At 40.4% G+C, this 21,762-nt stretch overlaps 1 protein-coding gene across 7 annotated transcripts in view; it reads right to left on the bottom strand.

Moving 5' to 3' along the window:
• Window positions 1–21,762, bottom strand: part of LOC105680233 — a 241,548-nt gene that overhangs the window by 129,184 nt on the left and 90,602 nt on the right. Inside the window, exon 7 of one of the 7 annotated variants that reach the window (XM_033318526.1) lies at window positions 18,242–18,858. The exons of the other annotated variants lie outside the window; for them this stretch is intronic. Within the exon in view, the coding sequence (XP_033174417.1) occupies window positions 18,780–18,858 (79 nt within the window). The 3' untranslated portion in view covers window positions 18,242–18,779. Of the gene's footprint in view, window positions 1–18,241; window positions 18,859–21,762 lie in introns of those variants that run through there. 7 annotated transcript variants of the gene reach the window in all.

The raw sequence follows: 21,762 nt of genomic DNA, 5'->3' as shown, positions 1-21,762 counted from the left end.
CACCGGCTACTGGAATCTTAAAAGCCTCCCGCGCGACTCACCGCTCGCCACTTTTCAATCCTGCCGATCAAGGATGTCTCGTTTCGTTCCTTTGATAATTCGGTTATGGATTATTTACGCGCGTATTTTGAAGAATACTAGGTAATAGAGAAGTGTTTGAACAAGTGCGGGAGATTCTTCTAATGTGAACTATTTTTATATTCAAATTGCAGGATAATGTAATATATGCAGGAAATATAATAATCAAGAAAATAATTGTACATTGTAAATAGAAATAATAAAATGAAAGCCGATTAGAGATTTGTCTCGCCCTCGAAATATTTAGATTATAATTTGATAACACTTGTGTGTTTGAATATTTAGACACCTGTATGCTTGGATGTTTGGATATCTTTCATTTCTTTGCATATATTTTTACGTATTGTATGCAATTTGTACAATTTCCACACATTTAAACTTCCCTTAAATGCCACGGCTACCAAAATTCACGTAACCATCGTACGTAATCCAGCACTAGTTGACCGAAAGTACAGAATTCTGATTCACGATCAGTGTACCGTTTTTGATTTCCGTTGGAATTGTGCGATTCGAGTAGGCGGCGCAATGAGAGGAACGTGGGAGTCGCGGGTGTACAGTGGGATGAGTAGTCAATTTCCTTTCAGCGACACCGGTGACATCGACGGAGACGTCGGACCATTTATAACGGTCGCTAATAGATCTCCGGTAAGCCGGCGTGAGGCCGTTTTACAGGTTTTCCGTCAACATCGGAATACATCAGAGGTATATCGTCCGGCGACTAATGGTCGTCGACGTCTACCTCGACGTCGTTGCCGTTGAAACGCGAGCCCCTTCTGACGATGTCAACCTGTCTTGACACCTCGGCCCGGGAATCGTTGCCGCTTGATAAATCGACGATATCCGAAAAATTTGTCAGGGCCGCCTCCTTTCCATGATCCATTCAATCGTTCAACAATTTCCTCAAGAAGCTACGTAGAAGACCTGTCCTCGACTACCAAATCTTTCTGTGTGGAAGACATCGGTATGTGGAGGGAGAACAATAGTCTTCCATATTCGTTGTAGAGTCTTCTTCTTCTTCTTTTTCTTCTTCTTCTTCTTCTTCTTTGCGTTATTGACTGATTTTCGTATTTGAGATAATAGATACAGATCATTTATCGTCCTCTGTATTCACGAAGATAAAACCGTTTCAAAAATATGTTGTACAAAGAAAACTTTCTCTCAAAGTCCTTCTCCTTGGAGTTTAATTTAAAGATAAAATGATTTTTAATTATTTTATGCATAAATCCGATAAATATGAACGCAAAGAGACACATCTCGAAATTGTATTAAAAATTTATACAAAATTTAAATTTCTCAATTTAAACGCAATGCTCCGTCACGAATACAACTCATGTGACATTTTCTCACTCTGCAGTCTGCTGTTTAATTAAACAATAGCATGTACCAGCAGTTTCAAGGTAGCAGCAATCACTTCTTGATTCCAGTTGGCTAACAAATCGTAGGGTTTCGTCTTCGAACGCTTCCGTGCGCTTATTCGAAACATGATTAAGTAGCATTCGCGTCCCGCTGGCTGGTAAATGGTTCGTCGGCCGAAGGTTGGCCGCCATTGACAGCAGATTGGAATCATCGGCTCTGCGTTCATTCAACGATCAGATATGTCGAACGTACACGATGGTGGGATGTCGTCGGTGAACAGTTCGGCAAGTAGGTGTTGGTATGAAATTTAAGACACTCGGCTGACTCGGTTCTTCGTTATTCCCTGCCGGCAAATGCTGGCAGCTTGATGCATGGCGTACCGCGTGCAATAATTCGTCATGACTACTGTTCATTCGTCATTTGACAGAGAAACGGTTGGCATCGACGCAAAACTGCATGCAGCTTTCTATCGCTCGAAAGTGCGAACTCGAGGCACCTTGGGAAATTGATATAACGTGATAAACAGAGAGCGAGAATTGGAGAATTCTTGAATGGACCGTAACGTTTATCGCGTGATATGGTGTTTCGAATTATCTTTTAACAAATTTTATTATAAAAGTGAAGCTAAACGTTTCTTAGAGTGCGAAGGAAATTATTATTTTTATTCCGAAAAAATTTTAGTGCTTCATGAACTCTCTTCTTTTCAGACGTGTATTCTGTAGGGTTATACCATCTGTCTATAATGTGGAGGAATATTGTGATACGTCAATAGTCGAGTTAAGTATTCAAAGATGAATCTTCAGTTTTTATAACATCAACTGGGTGTTCTTCGATCAACGGCACGAGTGTTCACAAGAGATTCCATTCAACCGACGATCACCTTTGGTGGTCCAAAATTCTTTACATTCAAAATTAAGTCCACTCATAAGTGGAAATATTCCAAAAGTCTCGCAATCAGATCTGTTAAGAACCACGTTTCCTTAACGTATCTGTGATTCGTCAATTTGGAGTGTTCAATATTTTTAAAATTGTATTGTAATATGATATACATATATAGATCACTTTTCAGCACAGAAATTTCAATGTGAATAAGAATTTTTTAACAGGACAGTTACTTCCGTTTGGACATCTTTTATCCGGGCTCCAATAATGCCTAATCATTGCTGGCAGGTACCTGTTTAATCGCGTCACGCTTAAAGAGGGTAACAAAAAATCAGCTGTTAAATCGACGATTACGCGGCAACTGGTTTGTCTAACTTGAAAATTTTCTGCTCAATTTCATCGCTTGCTCGAGCAGGTTTGTTCCAATTAGTAGCCCGTGATTCCCCGTCTTCGTGAAACGAGGGAAAAGGTAGAGCGTGTTCTGCACTGTCATCGTATTCCCAAGAAATTACTTTTTACCTACTTTCAATTAAATCGCAACTTATATCAATCGTCATCACATTTAATTACACAGGATTTTTATTTATATTCTTTCATGTATATCCTTCTATTTTTATTTGTGTACTTTTATATTTATCCTTCAATAAATAAAAAGCTAGAAATCGATCTGTTTACCTGTCGAATAACGCAATCATGGACAGTGACGCGTGATCCTCTTCTCTTTCTTTTTACTCTGAAATCCCCCGGCACGTTTGTAAAGAGAAGCAGTAGGACAAAAGTCGCTATTTGCTTCGTCACGATTTTGTTCATTCTGTACCAGACACACATACACCTACCGTGTACCGACGTACCGTTGTGTGCGTGGGTGTTGAATGCAGTCACGGCACAAAACGGCTATTTGCTATCCCTTTTTAGCGGAGAAATAATTAAATTACCGTCGGGATAATCGCATGTTTGATAAACATTTCGTTTAAGCTGCATTTACATCTGAATTTGCGATCAATTTACCACGACTGATGGAACAATCGTACAAATATCCTTTAATATTAACTTGACGATTAATTTCAGTGGCATGATGCTATACAAAATTCTTATTTCATAGTATTACATGGTATTATGCAAACGGCATTGTCAGTTTTCATGCAAAGACTTTAATCGACAAAGATTTCATTTCCCAACCAATCAACGCGCCAAGATTAAGCAGTTCGATTATCGGCGATTTTCATATTTCAAGACATCGTGCATTTTCCAATTACCTCGGTTGGGAATATCTTAAAACGACCCATTGTGCATTCCACTCATTATTCTCCGTTCGCAAATATCCTGTTCTATAGTCTCGATACGATCTGGCTCTGAATAGGCAGCTAACTTACTCTTCTTCTGGCAACAACGACGTCTTAAGCTGCTTGGCTGCATTGTTGCTGCTAATGGGACTGCAGCCACTTCGCGGCTACCGCTTGCAGCCTAATTATGATTTATAGTCGCCTGTACCTACAGCATCGAGCATCGAATGCTCTCTGACCACGGGAACCCTATAATCGTTGTCCTTTCGCGAATACCCGCACAATTTCTATAGCCTCTCAAGGCCGTTTATCGAACTTCTTTCTAACTACGATTAATAATATCTCGTATCTTGTCTAGGACTCTTCGAACTTAGAAGGTTATGCCACAGTAGATTTTTATAACGTTGTCGTATTTCAAAAGGAACCACAAATTGTTTTCTCCTGATAAGTTGGATATTTTATCCGAGATGAGTAATTTTCAGGAATTTTTTTGTAAAAAGCTACAACATTAATATCTACGCGTATATTTCTAAACAAAAATTCTTAAAGGAATGAAAGAAACGAAAGACTAAGGTACTTGTAGAAATAATTGTTTGAGCTCATGAATTAAACGAGAATCTGCGTTTGGGATACAAACGTTTTTCAAAAGTATAAAATCTAACGCAAAATTTACATCAAATGAAAACAATTTTCTCGGAAAGCCAGGCCAGAGAGTAGTAATAGAAGAGGATAGTCATTCGTATAATAATAACCATTAATATCGTAATAACCATAATGACCATTTTATCTACCAAACTGATTTTACCAGTACAATACGATGAACAAAATCGAACTTATCGTAAAGTTCAAAGTACGAAGGCTAGTTCGAAGAAGAAACAATAGAACCTTTCGATTATGCGACTACTAAACTTGAGACAATAAGTTATAAATATTGAAGTTGACTAAAAACCCGCCCCTTCGTCATCTCGCGGGCATCCCTCATAAAGATGCGAATTAGAAAATCTCATCGCCCACGTACAGGCGACTTTTTGCCTGCGTGTAGGCATCATTAGCGCAAAGGTTTCGTATATGAAATCGAATGCCACGTGTACGAACCGTAGTCAACACAAACGCGTCGAAACCGTCGATTCTTCTGAACGAACTGGTCCGGCAAGGTGAGGGACTTCCGGCCCCGGTCCGCTATTATTCCTGGGTGCCGCCTGGGTGTGACGAAGGTGAGTCAAGAGACGTTGGTGATTTAGGCCCCCATCGACCACGGGATCATCGCGAACGATACACACCAGCACATGTGAACGTGTGTGCACAAACGCAGGTGAATCGGTGGGTGTTAATTGTCCCCTCTCTGCTGTTTCGAAGATCAGTAAATTCTATCGTGCCAACTTTTCTCCCATTAATATTTATAACAGTCGCGAGTCGAAGTACCTCTTTCTTGTAATTATGCGATCCCAATGTCTGTCGAGTGCGTTTGGTTTTAAATTCAAATTAATTGTAATGTTTGAAGAAACGTATACGAGATAGCTTCGTATAATCATTCGTTTATGATAGTGGTAATTTTTGAAAATAATAAGTAAACGAATAATAAGCGAAATATAATACATAACGACTTAATAAAGAATCTTTATCAGAATTGACAAAGAAACGAGTGGTGTTCTTTGAAAAATAACTTATAGATAATTCTATAAAATACCAAGAAATAGAATTTCTTCATTATTTGCCTACAATAATATCTCGATATTATCTGAATGTCTGAAATTTAAAGAAGAGTCCCGAAGAATAATTAGAGTACACGTTATGATAATACGTAGGTATCATATTTGAAGATACGGTTCCGAAGATCTGGATACATTTTCTCACGAATTATGCGGTGCGAGTCGATCTTTATCGTCACGAAGTTCGCACTTCTTTCGATTCAGCCAATTTCGCCGTGGTCGCATGGCGCGCGCATAACTGTGCATAAGCAAAATTTATGCCAGGCGATTTGATTACCATGATATAAACTTGATGCGGATCTGGGCGACAAGACGGGGACATACATCACGTGCTCGGTTCGAGGTTGATCTCTGTACCCTGGTACCATTCCTGGTAACCAACAACGCCCCGCGCGTTCCGATCTTCTTTCTTTTGTTTCTTACTCGAGATATTCTTCCCTGCCTTCTTTCGTTCTGTGTCCACCATTTTCTTCGTTCTTTTAAAAAACGAGCTAAATAAAACGAAAGTGATATCGAGCGCAGGGAAATTGTAATTTTGTAAATTTATCTAAATTTGTACAATCTTGCAAAGATACTCGTATCATACTTTCATTGCTTTATTAAAGACTATAATTAAAGACTAATGAATTTTCTGTCAATTTCGTTATTACCTAATTCGAAATTAATGCTATTGGGAGATACGAATGGCACGCTTTTATTTGAAAGATACACTTTTCGTTAAAATAAATTTTGTTAAAATACTTCAAGTATCTTGAAGAATTCTAAACTATTGTCTTTTAAAATTTATAACTTCGATTATGTGATACAAGTGCTTATGATTATACGATTGAAGATGTGTATCAAGAACTTAAAATTCGATATTTTCTACTTGTATACAAATTAGTATTATTTATATACAATGAACAATTGTAAGACAAAGGATAAAATTGCGAATTTCATCATAACATTTATGCGTGTTATTATGCTATTATACGGACTGTCTTTCTGTGAATATATAATAGCACTGAAAATACGATAAAAATTCTATGCAAAATATGTCCGTCAATGTTTTATTAAAGACTTATAACGTTATAACGAAGACATGAGATGAACAGAAAATGCCACATTCAATATCTTACTGTATTAAATTGTATAATTTTATTGAGAAACATCCTTTTTCTCATGATAGGATGTACTGATAAATGTTACACAGAAAATTATGAGACATCCTGTATAATACATAGTAAACTATGTTTACTAATATAAAACGAAGGAGAAAAAGTAGTACATTTATATTTTATTCAGTATAAAATAATCATATATTTTCTTACTATTCTCCGTCTTAATGTTCAACATGAATATTCAATATCCTATGATATTCTATACTGACTTGAATAATCAATGTTTTAATTTTAGCACTTCCGTTACTTATTATATTCAGAGTAGTATTCGAAAGATTTAAGTACGTAAAGATATTCGTATAAAAATAATCAAGATTAAAAAGGTGTAAATCTCAGCAAATCCCATTTTAAAACTCCTTTCATATTAATTCGCCATACCTTCGTCCCTTTTCCTTCTACAGTGACCCATGTCTTCATCATTACTCCATCCTGTTCCCCTGTATGGCTGTACATTGTAAACAGGATAACGAGAACGAATTTATGATGCCAGATCTCTAACGAAACATGAACGGCTGAAGAACTAATTTTCTTCGCGTTGTAACAAACCAGAACGCAATTTAACAGGATGGAACCTCCATTATCTATGCTGTATGCCCACAAATAATTTTCCCACTAGATCTTCTTATGTATTGTAAAATATTACGTATACAATTCATTTTAATATTTCAAAATTTCGTGATGTTTAATTTCTATACCTCAGCCAGTAACGCATGATTCACGCGCATATCGTAAAACTACGTGCCAACTTGGATCTCAGACATCTGTGAACTTGTTAAATAATACTGTTGGAAGTTATAAATGGATTTCCGAATATATATGGCAGCGATAAAAATTTGACAAATTAGTTTTTGCTTCAGTAATTTTCTAATCGATTGTTTATTTTATGTCACTAATTAAAATTGATGAGATGTTTAATGCGATGAAGCATATTCGCGGCCTGGATAGATAAGTTCTTGGTCGTTTTGTGAAGATCGTGAACAAATGGAAAAATTAATCAAATTATACCACAAACAACGTACACATTAACTACGACATACATTTTCCAAATAATACGGGAAAGATTTAGTGGATTCTGCTTAACATCTACAGAACTTCAAATCATAAAAATTTCTTCATAGTAAATTTATTCTATTCGGTGTAATTCGATAAAAATTAATTACCCATAAGGACACATCATCAAAACACGATAGAACAAAATCCAATTCTATGAACAATTCCAGTTGTTAAAATAGCAACTCTCGGAATGGAAGAACGACAAATAAGACAATAATACAACAAAGTCCCTGTTGAAAAGTGCTAATTCCATCAGCACTGCTCGGATCGTTACGTTTTCTGATATCTTAAAGACGGCGGCCCGTGGTAAAACCAAACAGGACAATTTGTTACGAGGAGGCAGCCTTTACACCCGTGCACAGCAACCGGCAGCTGAGTTAAATGGAGGTTAGCGCTGCGCTGGCCCATCGTCGGAATTTTATTATTCAGGTTTCTACACACTGTGCCGGTGAAATCTTTATTTGGAATCATTCCAAGAACAATAACGTATCTACCTCCTATCCCCTTGTTCCTCTCACCCTGCCTTTCCTTTCCTCTTCCGCCGCGCGTCCTCCCTCCCGCCGTGTCAACCCCTTCTTTCCCCTCTTCGCCCGTTCCACTGTCTGTCTGTCTGTTTGTCTATCTATCTATCTCTCTCTCTCTCTCTCTTTCTCTCAAGCAACGTAACACACAGCGCCAAATAAAACTAAAGGTAACCCAGTTATTTTCTGTTTGCGCTGGCCCGATGATTCCCCCAGATATGATGGCTGCTCTCAGGGGCCCCCTCGTTGGTAATGCCGGCACGCGTGTATCATCGTGCATATAAATCAGTCGACGAGGATCAGATAGGATTTCAGAAATATAAAATACACGGCGATATTAAAAAACAAAAGGAAGCAAGGCCGTGGCACGGAACAAGCGGCGGCGGAGGCCGGCTTCAAGGGGGAGAGAACGATGCTGAAGGAGCTTGTCGGCGGGACAAGAGAAGCTGCGGTGATTGGTGGCCACGATTCAGCCCGCGATACAACTTGTTTACGCGAATTTCGGGCTAATTTATACGCGTTCCGCGAGCTGCGGGATTCGGGGACCTGAACAACCGCCGACCGAAACTAGTTCAATCGAGCCTCGAACGAAATGCTCGCGTCGTGAAGGAATTTCGAAAATATGACTAACGATGTGAAGATAGAATTGTATATTGTATATTTTCTAGTGCACAGATGTATAAAATATTCGATCGAGTAACGCGTCATTTTTCTTCTTTGTCGTTTTACCTACAATTTCTATCAATTCTATTCACCTATCCATCTAAATTATTTCGTTGTCGTAGAACGCTTCGTTTTTATCAAAATTATTCTTTTATGGCATTTACGTACAGTTTGAATCAGAGTATTGAACGTCTTTCCTGTGAGGAAGCTATACGGAGACTTAAACAAACCAACCATATCCAAGTAAAACAATGGAAGCTGTCTCCGTTGTAAATATCGTTATCTATAACCTTCAACTAGTTTAAATACAAAATACACATTTTATAATACAAAATAGGCATAAAACGATACTGAACGACCCTTGCATCTGTACATGTACGTACACTAAATTAATCCTATGAACAGTTTCCACATCAACATGGTTCACTTTAACGGACCAGATAGTTACGAACTGATTAAACCAATGAATATCTCCCATAAGATATTCGAAACACGTCCAACGTTGCCTAAGAAGTGTTCTCAAATCCCGCATCACCAGATCATCAAGTGACCCCGGTACCAACATCCCATCTCATTCTCCCGTTTTACGCCTCACCTTCGGCTATTCAATTTTCCAGTGACGCGAAACTGGTCGACTTTAAGGGAAAGTGAGTAAGACCTCGGTGTGCAGAATGGCGAAGAGAGTACGCTGTACAAACAGTGAGTCTTGAAAAGTATAAAGGAGCTGTTCATTACGACTAGTTGCTCTAGTTACCTGGCGAAGATAGGGTGGCGAACGTTGGACCAAGGGTATAAAGGGGAACGTAAAAACAATGTATAATATCGCCGGACTACTAGGCAAAGGAAGCTAGAGAAGAGGTCAAGAAAGGAAGTAGCGGAAGGGGATAGAACCGGAGGTGGAGGTAGGTGGGAGCACTCAATTCATCAAGGAGTCGACGGCACGTAATTTAAGACTGCTTTTAACTCTTGGGTGTCGCAATTTATGTGAGCTTCTTACAAAAGAATGGCGCTCTTCTCGCTCCCGTACACATCACCACTAACCCGGACTAGCATCGCCATCCCAATCTCTCCTTCTCCCCCCCTTTTTCCGTTACGGTGGCTTGTATCACCCCCTCGGGCCAACCTCCACCCCCAAACCCCCCACCTCTTACGTTTCCAGCACCATGAAAGTTGGTAGGTTCAATGACGTTGTGCGCACGAGGCCAACGTTCCACCGAATAGACGACGTTTATTTTTTCTGACCAATTTGTCAGAGATTAGGCTGGTTATAAATTCGCGCCGAGTTACTATAGTCAGCCTACCTCACAATTAATGTCCTGTTCCGCCAGACCTACTGCCATTGGATTTGCTGCTGGCGTTCAACGTCCCTGGATGTTCCGATGAATCCACTTTTCAATTTTCTGCTTTGTGCGATCGTCAAGTGTGAGATACATTCTTGGTTACAAGGATTAAGTGTAGCAAGTTAGAGTGGCCGTGGCTTATTTTTGAGTAAAATGGGCTTTTGAAGGACTACGTGCATCCAAGGAATTCATTTTACTTTTCCGATTTCTTCTTTTATGAACGCGAATGCGATTTAAAGAGAAACTTTCCATTGTTCTAACGAGTGTATCAACGACTGCACAAGTTTTGTTAATCCAGGATTTGTTTGATTTTTATTCTTCAACGAGGAAAATTGATTTTGTCAAGACAGGCAAATATTTATTGTTTTGTCTCGTACGATATAAGTTAGGAAATTGTAAGATATCGTACCTAATTAATATCTCTTTGAATTACCAAATTTTAACAAATTAACCTTTCGTCCGACGATTTAGGACGATTATCACGTTTTACGTTTATTTTATAAGGCCGCTATCTATCTTCACACTTATAAACTCAGAAATGTATTACAATTTCAATAAAATCAACAAGTTCGACGAACCTTCGACAACAACGGTGGTTTTTAAATTCTTCGAACCTTCGTACTCGTTTCCTTGTTCGAACATTTCGCCGGATGCAGAATCCTCTATAATCCAGCATAAATGAGAGGGGCATTTTACGATCGTAGGACAAGAACACGGATACCATTTGCAAAGAACGCACGCGACTGTTAGAGGACGGACATCAGCGAAAATTAATCGACCGTAATTCTTGCAAGTCGTATACATAATTAACGAGCAAGTGCAGCACCTGTAGTTACAGGTCGAAACCCCTGTACCGCCTCAACACGCATCATGCGTGGATGGATCAAGAGAAGATTCCGTCCGCCCTTTCCGCGTTCGCTCGGTAGCCGTTAGAGACGCCCCTCCGTCTCTGGACGTTATCAAATTATCGTTTGTTTACACCTAAGCCTTGAATTAATGATTAGAGCACCCTTCCTCCGTACCGTGATGCGGCAGATCTTAAGGCTTGCCGCCCAAACGCCGTATACAAGGTGTCTTTTTGCGACCTTCCACTCTTTCAATTCCAATCATGCTTCATCTTATCCAGGAAAATAACGACATTTCTCTAGAAACATCAAATTTGTCCATACGTTAATGAAATAATCGAACGACACGGTGATTAGAAAATGTTTCCAACTTGAAATAAATTTCCAGCGGTTTCTTACTGATGATAATTGTGGATAAGGTTAAAGCAAGAAGCATCGATGAGCGAATGTTTAGCTGACGATCCCGTCACCCGTTACATTCTTCAAACAACACACGGACTCGGTGGCCAGAATATATCCCCTTAATTATCCTGTGTGTGCATTCTGAGTGTGAACTCTCCATTAATCATAGGAGAAGAGAAGGGTAGGTTGCCGTCGCTATAGCCGGAGCGATTTTAATTCAGACTGGCCGCTCCATATGTATTCTACGGGGCCCACGAGATCATTAGTAACGTTAGGTGGACACCTCCGAGTCGTTCTTCATTCTGATGATGCCACTGCCTCAGAATCCACCGATCCGCGTCGTCATTGGCGACCGACACCGTATCTGCGCCGGTTCTCGGAGGAAACCGGCAGCACGTCTGCTTCCCCGGGCGAAGGTTCAATGCACGTTGAAAGGAATCAGAAACCGAGGGATTCAATGGGCCTCTGCTACTGTTCACCCAGTGATCTATTGTGCCATCTAAGCCGATCATTCTAAAATATTTTCTTAAGTTTCTTTCGGACCAACGCCACTTCTGGAGATTCCACTTTCCTTTCGCCAGATAGCGTTCGACTTCTGACTTATCGTTCTCTTCTGAAATATTATCGGCTACTAAGCTTTTAATGCGGTTGCTAGGATATGTGAAACTCTGTACGAAGGATGCTGTACCTTTGTTTGTTTCTCTGTGACAATGATCTTGATGAAGAGTTTCGGTGAAGAAATGAAAATTATCATGAGATTTCAATACACTTGGACTACTTTCTTTTTAACGAAGATTATCCTTCATTTCTGACAACATACGCAAACGATATTTCCATTTCTTGTCGTCGTTATTATATCTCGCTAACTGGAACGAGGAGAATTCTTATCGTTTGTACAAACTGACCAAAGTCGTGTTAATTCAATATTATCCACTCTACACCTATAACACGTTAGACGATAAAACCTACAAAATTCTCAATTCTTACCGCGACCACCATTTCCACAATTAAACCCGAAATAATGCGTGTCGTCAACGTTGCTAGCAATTATTTCGTAAAACTCAAACAAACCCTGCAACAGATATTATCACAGTTTAACAGGACGAATTTATCCGACAGAAGCTGCTATCCACCATAGCAGGATGAGTTTAAAATTCCCATATCCTGGTTTAAGGCGGATTATTCTCTCGCATCCGTATCTTCGATAGCCATGTGTAACGATAGGGGCATCAAAGCAGATAGGAACGATGTTTTATTATCGGCGTTGCGTCGTAGATCGGAGATCTGTCTCACAGGTGACTGTTAAAACGACTTTAGTTCCATTGGTCGAAACGAAACGTTCATTTTCAGGATTATCGCACCGCGACGTGTATCGCGACCAAGGGAAATTCGTAATGTCGAATTTACTCCAGCGTCCAAGGGAAATTGGATCCAGATTTAAGATGGATTATACTGATATACGTTGGGAAGGACGCGTATGCGCGTTATGGTTGGCCCGATGCGGCTTGGGTGTCAAGTTATAGGGTACACGAGTTACACGTAGAACCAGGGTACGAATAACTTCGCTGGCTGCATAGCTACCAACTTTATAGCCAATTCATTTTATACGTTATTTCCCATGAAACGGTCGTTACGCGGACGCATATGAGTGCATCCTATCTTGCGCGGAAAATCCAGCTTGCCTCGCTGCTACGCACTTTTCTCAGAAACTTCGAATTATGGCTAATTCAGATTACAGAGTATAGGGGTACGTTCTCGTTTGGAGATGTTGATACGTTATTGCTTGGTTACAAAGTTTATAGAAGTAACATTTAACACAGTTATGGTGTAGAATTAGAATTTGTGTTATATGCAGATGAACGGTCTGAGAATAAAACGTGAAAATATTCTCTTTCAATTTCACGATACAGCTTCGTCTCTTTGTTTTCTACAACGAGGAGGAGATTTTCTTCTAAAACAATCGAAGATATGTTTGAAACGAGAGAGTGTCAGGATTCGTAGTAGGGTTAGAATTCATGTTAAAACATCCTGATAAATATTATGCTAATAATGTATATGCATTTAAACGGATAATACAATGGTACTTAAACACTTAAACAACGAATTCTGTAATAAAAGAGCCATTAAAAAACCATTAAAGCAATGAGTTAATGGCGTATTATAATTAATTCGATTACGTCGTTACTCGCTAACAATTAATTAGTGTTGCTGTTTATACGACACATTAGACTCGCTCGTGGCCCTAGTTTAAACTGAAGTAACACGACTAATTATCTGCCCACCATACAATCGTATTTATATTACATTAATGGTTACCGTAGCGATATCTTAGCGATTTCTTTCAAATAATATCAATCTGCTTTAATTATTCGATATCATAGCGGAGTTTTCTTGCAAGACGATCACAGTATTTATGGAGCACGGTATACAAGGAAGAAGAGGCCGATACGCGAGAAGAAGCGAATAAAAAAAGTGAAATTCTCCGGCAAGGAATATTCGCGAGGAGGCAGTCTTTGCGACCACACGCGGATGGCCGAAGGCAGCGGCTGTCGTCGATACATCCTTGTCGATATGGACACGTGTTGCCCGACACCTTTCTCCGACGTGCCTATGGCTGCTCTTTTGGCCCTCCAGGCCGGCTCGTAAACATACAATACGCGCCAGCTACATGCGATATTATACACGCTGCGGTCACGCCGTGTTAAGCCCCGTGACGGCATTCACCGCGTGCCGAACTGCAAACGCATTCGTGACTTTTTAAAAACGTCGCGATTACGTCACATATACGAAGGTCCGAGAATGGGGTCTCATTAGTTCGGTTGATCGCCCCTTTGTTTCTTCGAGGACAGGAAACAAAACGTCTTTGGCCGAGGCGTGGGCGGTAAGATCAAAACCCGGTATCTTCGCAACGCACGTTTTCTTCGAACGAATATCGAGAAATGCTTATTGTTATTGCCAGTGGAATGTTTATGTATTTCTTGTATTTTCTTGTATTTTTCGTACTGCAGCCATTGTCACTTGACATTTGCTGCAAGATAACAAACGTCGTAATTTTTGCCTCATATTTTTTTTCTTAATTAAAAATATGAGTTTCTATATGGTGTTGGAATTTGTGTTTGTTACCTAATATTTCATATGAATTAATATAATAATACGTCGAAAGTTGTGCGGTAAAATTTAAACGCGATGAAACTATACCTCACAGATACTACGGTATACCACACTTTATAATAGATTTCCTGTTGCAAACATTTAGAAACTCATAGCAACGTCATATGATACATTGCACCTTTGAAAGATCTAAGACTTTGTACTAACAGAAACACGGTATACATTAGTCAACTATCATTCAGATTACGAACATAATTTATCCACAATCCAACAGCCAAATTACAAGCTCCACTTAGAATCGCTCTCAATAGCTCCGTTAAAATGACAGAAAGAAGGAATATCAATCCTCTTCTATACCATTCAAGTAGTCTGCGAAGAAGAGGAGCTGCTTCATGTTCGCTACAATTGCACCGCTAACAATTTGCCGCTGATTCCCGATTCCTCGAAGCTTTTCAAAGACCGCCCACGAGTAAGAAGGCCGGCTTCGAAAGCTCGAGGCAGGCGTCCGCAAGGACGATCGAAGGTTGCGTCTGCGGCCGGAATCTATATAATCGATTCTGATTGCATTGAAGCCCGGTAGTGGCGGCGTTGATTGGTGCATTCATAAATATCCATTAGCGGACAATGTCGGTAATGATCGGACCTGCAGGCTACGCCCTGCGTCGGCTAAAGGGCTCCGGTAGCATCTCTGGTAGCGTTCGTAGACGCTAAAACAAGACTACGAGATCCTAGCACGCCATCCGTCTACATCTCATCGTCCCGGTGTCCTTTTTTCTTCCTCCACTTCTAGCCTTTCTTTCGTTCTTTCTTTCGACTTGTTTGCCTCATTGGAATACCTGCTGGATGAACGCATTCGATTTTCGGCTGCGTGTGTATCGGATGACCTTCGATCGGTGCTGGCTTAGCTCGTAGAAACGAACGTCAGATCCAAGGCTATACTCGAGAAGCCATCGATGAGGGAATCGATCTGAAACCCATGACGTTTTGGGCTTCGTACCTGTCTCGATGGGACGAAGGTGCTTCGGTGCAGATTAGAGGCCCCATTTCGTACGTGCCTTTGAATCCTTGGCGGAAATGATATGGAATTCCTCACATTCCTATGTAAATGTTAGTTTTATATTATATTATGGATATTCCATAAATTTATAACAGTCTTTATTACTCGAAGAACGCATAGTGTACGAATAGCTTCGGGACGATCGATAGTACTGTGGAGGTAGATTGTTCAGTTTTTTAAGAATACATTGATCTATGTTAAGAATAAATTCTAGAGAATAAAACAAGATTGGATAATGTATCATTCATCAGTTCGATATCTGAAGAATCATACAGAATAATGGAGTAGATTGAATAATTAAAACAATAAGAACTGAAAATTTGATTTCTACGAATCATATCTAATGCTATGCTTTGTTCTGATTATGACAATCTCTGACTATGAATTTTCATAACCAAGTGTAGTAGAATTTCTAGAGTTTAAATTGACGGTGACATGTAGGTAATCGTTTGGATAGCGAAACAGCAATATTTCTATTATAATGTTCCATACAGTAGATAGTTTCGAATAGTTTGGAAAATAATAGAGTGGGAAAACTATAATGAGACACAACCAGAGAATCAGTAAAAACTGACCTGTCCCCAAAACTGATGACAAATAATATACAAAAATAAATAAATAAGCTTTTACATAAAATATTTTGAATTCTACACGCAATTTCTCCGACATACTTTCTGCAAAGTACTATTATAGGTACATATTTTGTTTTTCTAGAAAATCATTCATATAGCTCTCGTTATACGTCGAATATTTTTCAGAAATACGCGTGTGCGGCAATAAAACGATTCAACAAATTATTTGGATAAGACATTAGATGAGATAAAGCGCGGCGAGTGTTACACGCCATACCGTGTTATTTGAAGGAACATAAACCGTGAAATTTATCAGTATGATCGACAGAGCAGGTATTAGAGGAAATTGTTGCAAAAAAGAAGTCAGATGAGTTTTAATAAAACGCGGCACACAAGAAGCGAAGACAGACGTAATTACCAAAGCTAGAAACAATCGTACCTATTTAATATGCTAATATTGTGTACATGCAAAAACATGTTTTCTAATTGATAAGAACGATAAAACCAGTTCCATGTAGTGGAATCTGATCGAACACCGATCGTAAATTTCCTCTCGCGATAAAACTTATGCGATATGGGGCGTTGATAATTGGACGTGATGAAATCAGTATAAACCCGTTATACTGGTACCTGGAAATCGATTTCTCAATTAGTGAAATGACGCTTCGTTAAATGATAAAGTTCATCGATATAACTGTCTTAATATTTCCATTTCTTGAAACTCTGCAAATTCTAGTACCAAGATATACATTTATTACCAAAAGATCGAGTATCTCACCCATGAAAATGAATATCCATGGAGATTAAATGGTTGCAAAATAATTTTATTGATATGACAACTTCTTCAAATAAAATGAAATCTGACACTTACGAATAACTGAAGCAGACATAAATAAACAGCTACCGTCTGTTAGTTGGAAATGGCTGAAATAAAATCAAACGAGGAACACAGTACCTTACCATAGTATTAGGTTGTCCGAAAAGTTTCTTTCGTTTTATAAGGAAATAATGGATGCACAACATTTCTCGTTTCATATTATTTTATCAAATTACGTACGATTCATTTTGTTCTATCAAAATAAAGATCACAACGTTCGACAGATTAGGTTTCATGTTTGTATAAAAATGTAAAAAAAGGACACTTTTCGGACAACCTAATACTTGACAATTCCAACACTAATGTCGAACTGTCCAAAAGTCAAACAAATTTGACTCTTTATATTAATTTTGATATAGTAGATTAGTTCGGTTTCCGCATGACTCATGCGATAAATCACAACTTCTTCCTTCATTCTACCTACCATTTATCGTTGAATCGTTGTTCCTGCGTTTTGCAGGAAGAAGAAAAACCTAACGACATTTCGATCCATCCCATTCTTTGCCTTCTTTCGACGTACTACGATTCATTCTTCGCTTTTTTCCAAGACAGAACGATACCACGGCTGCACGTGGGTGCACCTTCGGATTATTCGTAGTTCTCCAGTCGCGATCGACGAATCCCTCGAGCCGATAGAGGGGTAGAGGAAATTTATGAAAGTAATCCGGCCTCACTTGACTGCTGATCGGCGTGGGAGCCAACCAAAGTATTTTATTGTAGGCCACGCTCGACGAGAAATCAAACTTTCCGAGCGATAAAATACGACGCAACGGATACAACGAATAAAGGACGTGGGGTGTCACCTGTCCGTATGTTCAACAGGTAACTCGCCATTGTCAGACGACTTTCTGGGCCGAGCGCGCGTTCCCCTGCACACACATCCGATCGTTGCGTGCGGGTGCGGATTTGTCCAAGGGGGAGTTCTATCGATGCGAGGAGCGAGGAAAGGAAAGAACTACCGAAGGAACTGGTTCTCATCTAGTGGACCTGAAAATCCGATCGAATCACACGTTTCGCACCAACCGATCGCCGCTCCGAAATCATGATACGTGCTCCAATGAGATTAACATCGTATAGTGGTTAGTTTCATCTTGTGAAACGAATCTTTTCTTTTCTTTCTCTTTCGCAGAGGTGTAGAAGCGAGGACGACTTGTCAAGAATTAGTGTCTTGCAGAGGCTACTATTGTAATATTTAACGTCTTTTGTGCTTTATTTTCATTAGGTTTGCGAAAATTGTTAAATTACGTAATACGTTGCCTTGAATTTCCTTAATCCAGTGATTGCATAGTGAAAAAATTACATGGATAATATAAAATATTAATTTTATTTGTTATAGATTAATCGACATATTTCAATCAAATTACGTAGTTACTTTACTGGATAGTGACAGAATTGAAAAAAAATACCAAACATCTTTATATCCATTGGAAAACTCGAAACATTTCCATTTTTCCATATCACTGTATTATAAGAGAATCTTTCCTGTATCTACGCCAGCATTTTATGTGAAAATTTGGAAGAACAGGTTTCTTTAATAGCAGCGTTTTGCATAGATACAAGATCTTTTTGTTGGAAAAATACCAGAAAAACTGGTCCGAATTCCTGAGGAGCGTATGGCGTTGGATTCGACAGATTTCCGAGGATTTAGCATAGACTGGTCGAGCAAGGCGACGCGTATAAATTAGAATCAATCAAGCCTGCTTTTCCAAACTTTCTCCAGATTAGCATCACGTCGAGTAGTTATAATTTGTGGGCAGCCCCCGCTGAGAAGCAACCAGGGGTGTTTCTGGCCTTTCTAGCTGGAAACGTCACGGCCCGCACCCTCGTCAATATCGATACACCCACCTCGGAGTTGATGGCCGCGCGCGCGTCACGTTCCACAGAAAACCGAACGGGAACTTCTCACGGGCGAGCTGGGGCATCGCTTCGCCGCGGACGAAATTAAAATCCTGTCAGAATAATAATACCGTGTTAATCTCTCGTTCAGAATTGGACGTTCTCGATTACACGCGTGCTCGGCTCGTTCTGTTCGCCCGTTCCGATTCCAATCGGGCTCTTCGATTTTTAACCGCTACGACTTTGGAATAAATTATCACGCCGCCGTGCCGCCTCGCCGAAAACAGCTACTCTCCCCTTGTCTCATCTCTTCCTCGCTGACTTTTCAAACTTTTACCGTAGATAAACAAGAAAATATTATCGACTATCTGTATTGCTACGTTAAGAGCTAAACAACGTGCTTTATCGTAGCACTGTAAATGCATATATTTCTTTGGCAGAGGAACAGAGAAAGACACAACCCGCGTCTCTATAGTCGTGCAAGTAATCAAGCAACGAAGTATTCGTTCCGCATCGATCAATAATGTCAAGAGAAGAAAGCTAAACGCAAAACGTCGAGTTCGTATAGATCGACTCTTTGAACTTCTTCGTTTCTTTCGTAGAAAAATAAAAAGAAGAATTACTGGACCGAGGAATGAACGGAAACACGTGGCAGGAGATCGAAGAACAAAACATCGGCGAAAGGAAGGGAACGCGCGTCAGTTCGCCGCATTGCAGCAGCCGCTGTCGATTTTCTCCGCTAGCAAATACTTCTCCGGCCAACTTTTAAACAAGATTTAACTAATTTTCAGATAGTTTAATATCTTACGTATCCCTACTCGACCTGGCCAGGCGAACGAGTTGAGTCGGAACGACTGGCTCGTCTGCGTTGGAGATGATCGCACGACGTCGAGGGAGGAGGAGGTGGTGGAGGAAGAGTAGAAGGAGGCGGAAAGATGGGGACCCGGGGGTGGGTGAGCCTGGAAGCGAAGTGGGCTGACTGACGTGTAAAGACACCTCCACGTCCCGAAGAATTTAACTAATTATAATATGGGATAAACGGTTTATTCCCGCCTGGCAACCTACTCGCAGCGATACTGATATCCCTCGCCATATTCCCCGCCAACCCTCGTCCAGCCCTTGCTCGCTCTCTCTTCCTGAATCCCCGCCACGACTTGGCACACGTCACAGAAGTTAGCAACTCGGGGCACCGGGCCATGATTAGGCCAGATTATGGAGGTTGAACTTTGAACTCTCGCGAAGAGCGGCGAACGGGGTGGGTTTTCAACCAACGACACGACCCTCTCGACTTATCGCCCACGAATTTATCTGTGCAGTTTTCTTTGAATCTATACTATTCTTCGATTGTGCACTTATAGTATTTTTTATCCTTCTTTCTTTTCTCTTAATGTTATAATTGAAACACTGAAAATCGACTTTTCTTCGCGTATATACATAGATAAAGAAATATTTTCTTGCGATATAACAGTATCTTAATAAATGCAAGAAAAGCCGCACAATTATTTGTCACGATCCTCTTGAAAAAGAATACTTAAAGAATATCAAGTTTGGATCAAAATCATTCATAGTAGTCGAAGAAAGCTAACAAGAGCCGGTTTGAAGTGTAGTACTCACTTTCCAGTGAGCTTTTGTATAATAACGACAACATTAGAACTACTGTAAATTGTAACGAAAATTTTCTACCGAGGAAATTAGAATGAAGGATATGTAGAAAACATCTAACAAAAACAAAATCCCTAAAAATACATCGCAGTAAACCTAACTAAACTTCTACGGAAAATTGATCATTTTCCTGTAAAGATAAATAGAAAACCTACAAGTTCTTTATCGCGAATACTCGAACAAAGTCCGATTAAACATCTGAATAATCATCAAAGGAAAGTGTAACTATTATGCCGAGACATCAAAACAAGCAAAAGGTAGCGAGGCAAGGAACAGCCTGTGTTGTGACGCAACGAAGTCGCGATCATCGTCATTATTCTTTACGACGTAGCAAAAAGTGGCACACATTGAAACGTTCCCTTGGGAACTGCGTTCGAGATACACTAACAGTGGAGCGGCATTGAAGCACCGGCCGTAAAATCGCAGCCAGTGAGAGCAGAGTGGAAGGGATCCATAGGGATCATTGAAATCCGTGGATCGAGACCGGACAAAAGGCGCGGTTCCTGCAACGTCGAAGGTATTCGCGCGGGCTATTTAAAAATCGTAAAAGCCGATACACACCGCGGACGGTGCTGTGGGACGCGGGCAGAGGTGGAAGACAAGCCAGTACGAAGGACCGCGAAGGATAGCGCACTCGGCACGGAGAGGGGTGCATTTAAAGTAATGGCGTTTCACTGGAGATGCTATAAATTTATCTGCCATAACTTGTTATACGCGGCTCTCCTCGCGTATTTATACATGCCTGCGCGCGGCCACACACAGATTCCGCTCGCTCGCTCGCGCGCTCCTCTGTTTCGCTCGACCGAGTTATGGCTGTCGAGGGACGATGGAATAGGGCGTGGAAACGAAGCGCGCCAGGCAGAAGGAGGAAGGAGACACTGTTCTCCAGTTGAAGCATGAACGTTGCTCCACGATCAATCCGGATGAGCCACGTTGTCGTTCTGATAAGAAGGGAATACGATTAAGTTTCCTCTTTACCTTCTTCGTGTTCGAAATTTCACCCTTTCGCTCTCGTAGGTAGAGTAATCCACGAACAGCGCGATATTTCCCATCGAAATGCTAGCGGGAAGGATATAAAGGATCCTAGAAAGGCGCCGCCTTTAATGGACGCTACGTCAGACGCGCGGATGAATTAAAACGAGCTGTTTTGTGTCGAAGCGTTAGGTTCAGCGGTTCCCATTATGGCGTCGCAAAGGTGCCGCCGGCAGGGGGTAAAAGAGCCATAAAAATGGCGCGAGTCAAAGACAACTTCACCGAGTGATCAGAAACGACGTTAGGGCGTTCGTTTTCAACCTAAAGTCGATTAAAGGTCGAGATGGCGTGAACGAGAAAACTCCGAGGTCGTGAGAGACGAA

This window comes from Bombus impatiens, unplaced genomic scaffold, assembly GCF_000188095.3.
Source record: "Bombus impatiens unplaced genomic scaffold, BIMP_2.2 scf_0102, whole genome shotgun sequence".
NCBI classification, from domain to species: Eukaryota; Metazoa; Arthropoda; class Insecta; order Hymenoptera; family Apidae; genus Bombus; species Bombus impatiens.
The sequence above is the reverse complement of the archived record's forward strand: the minus strand, read 5'-3'. Positions and strand labels throughout refer to the sequence as shown.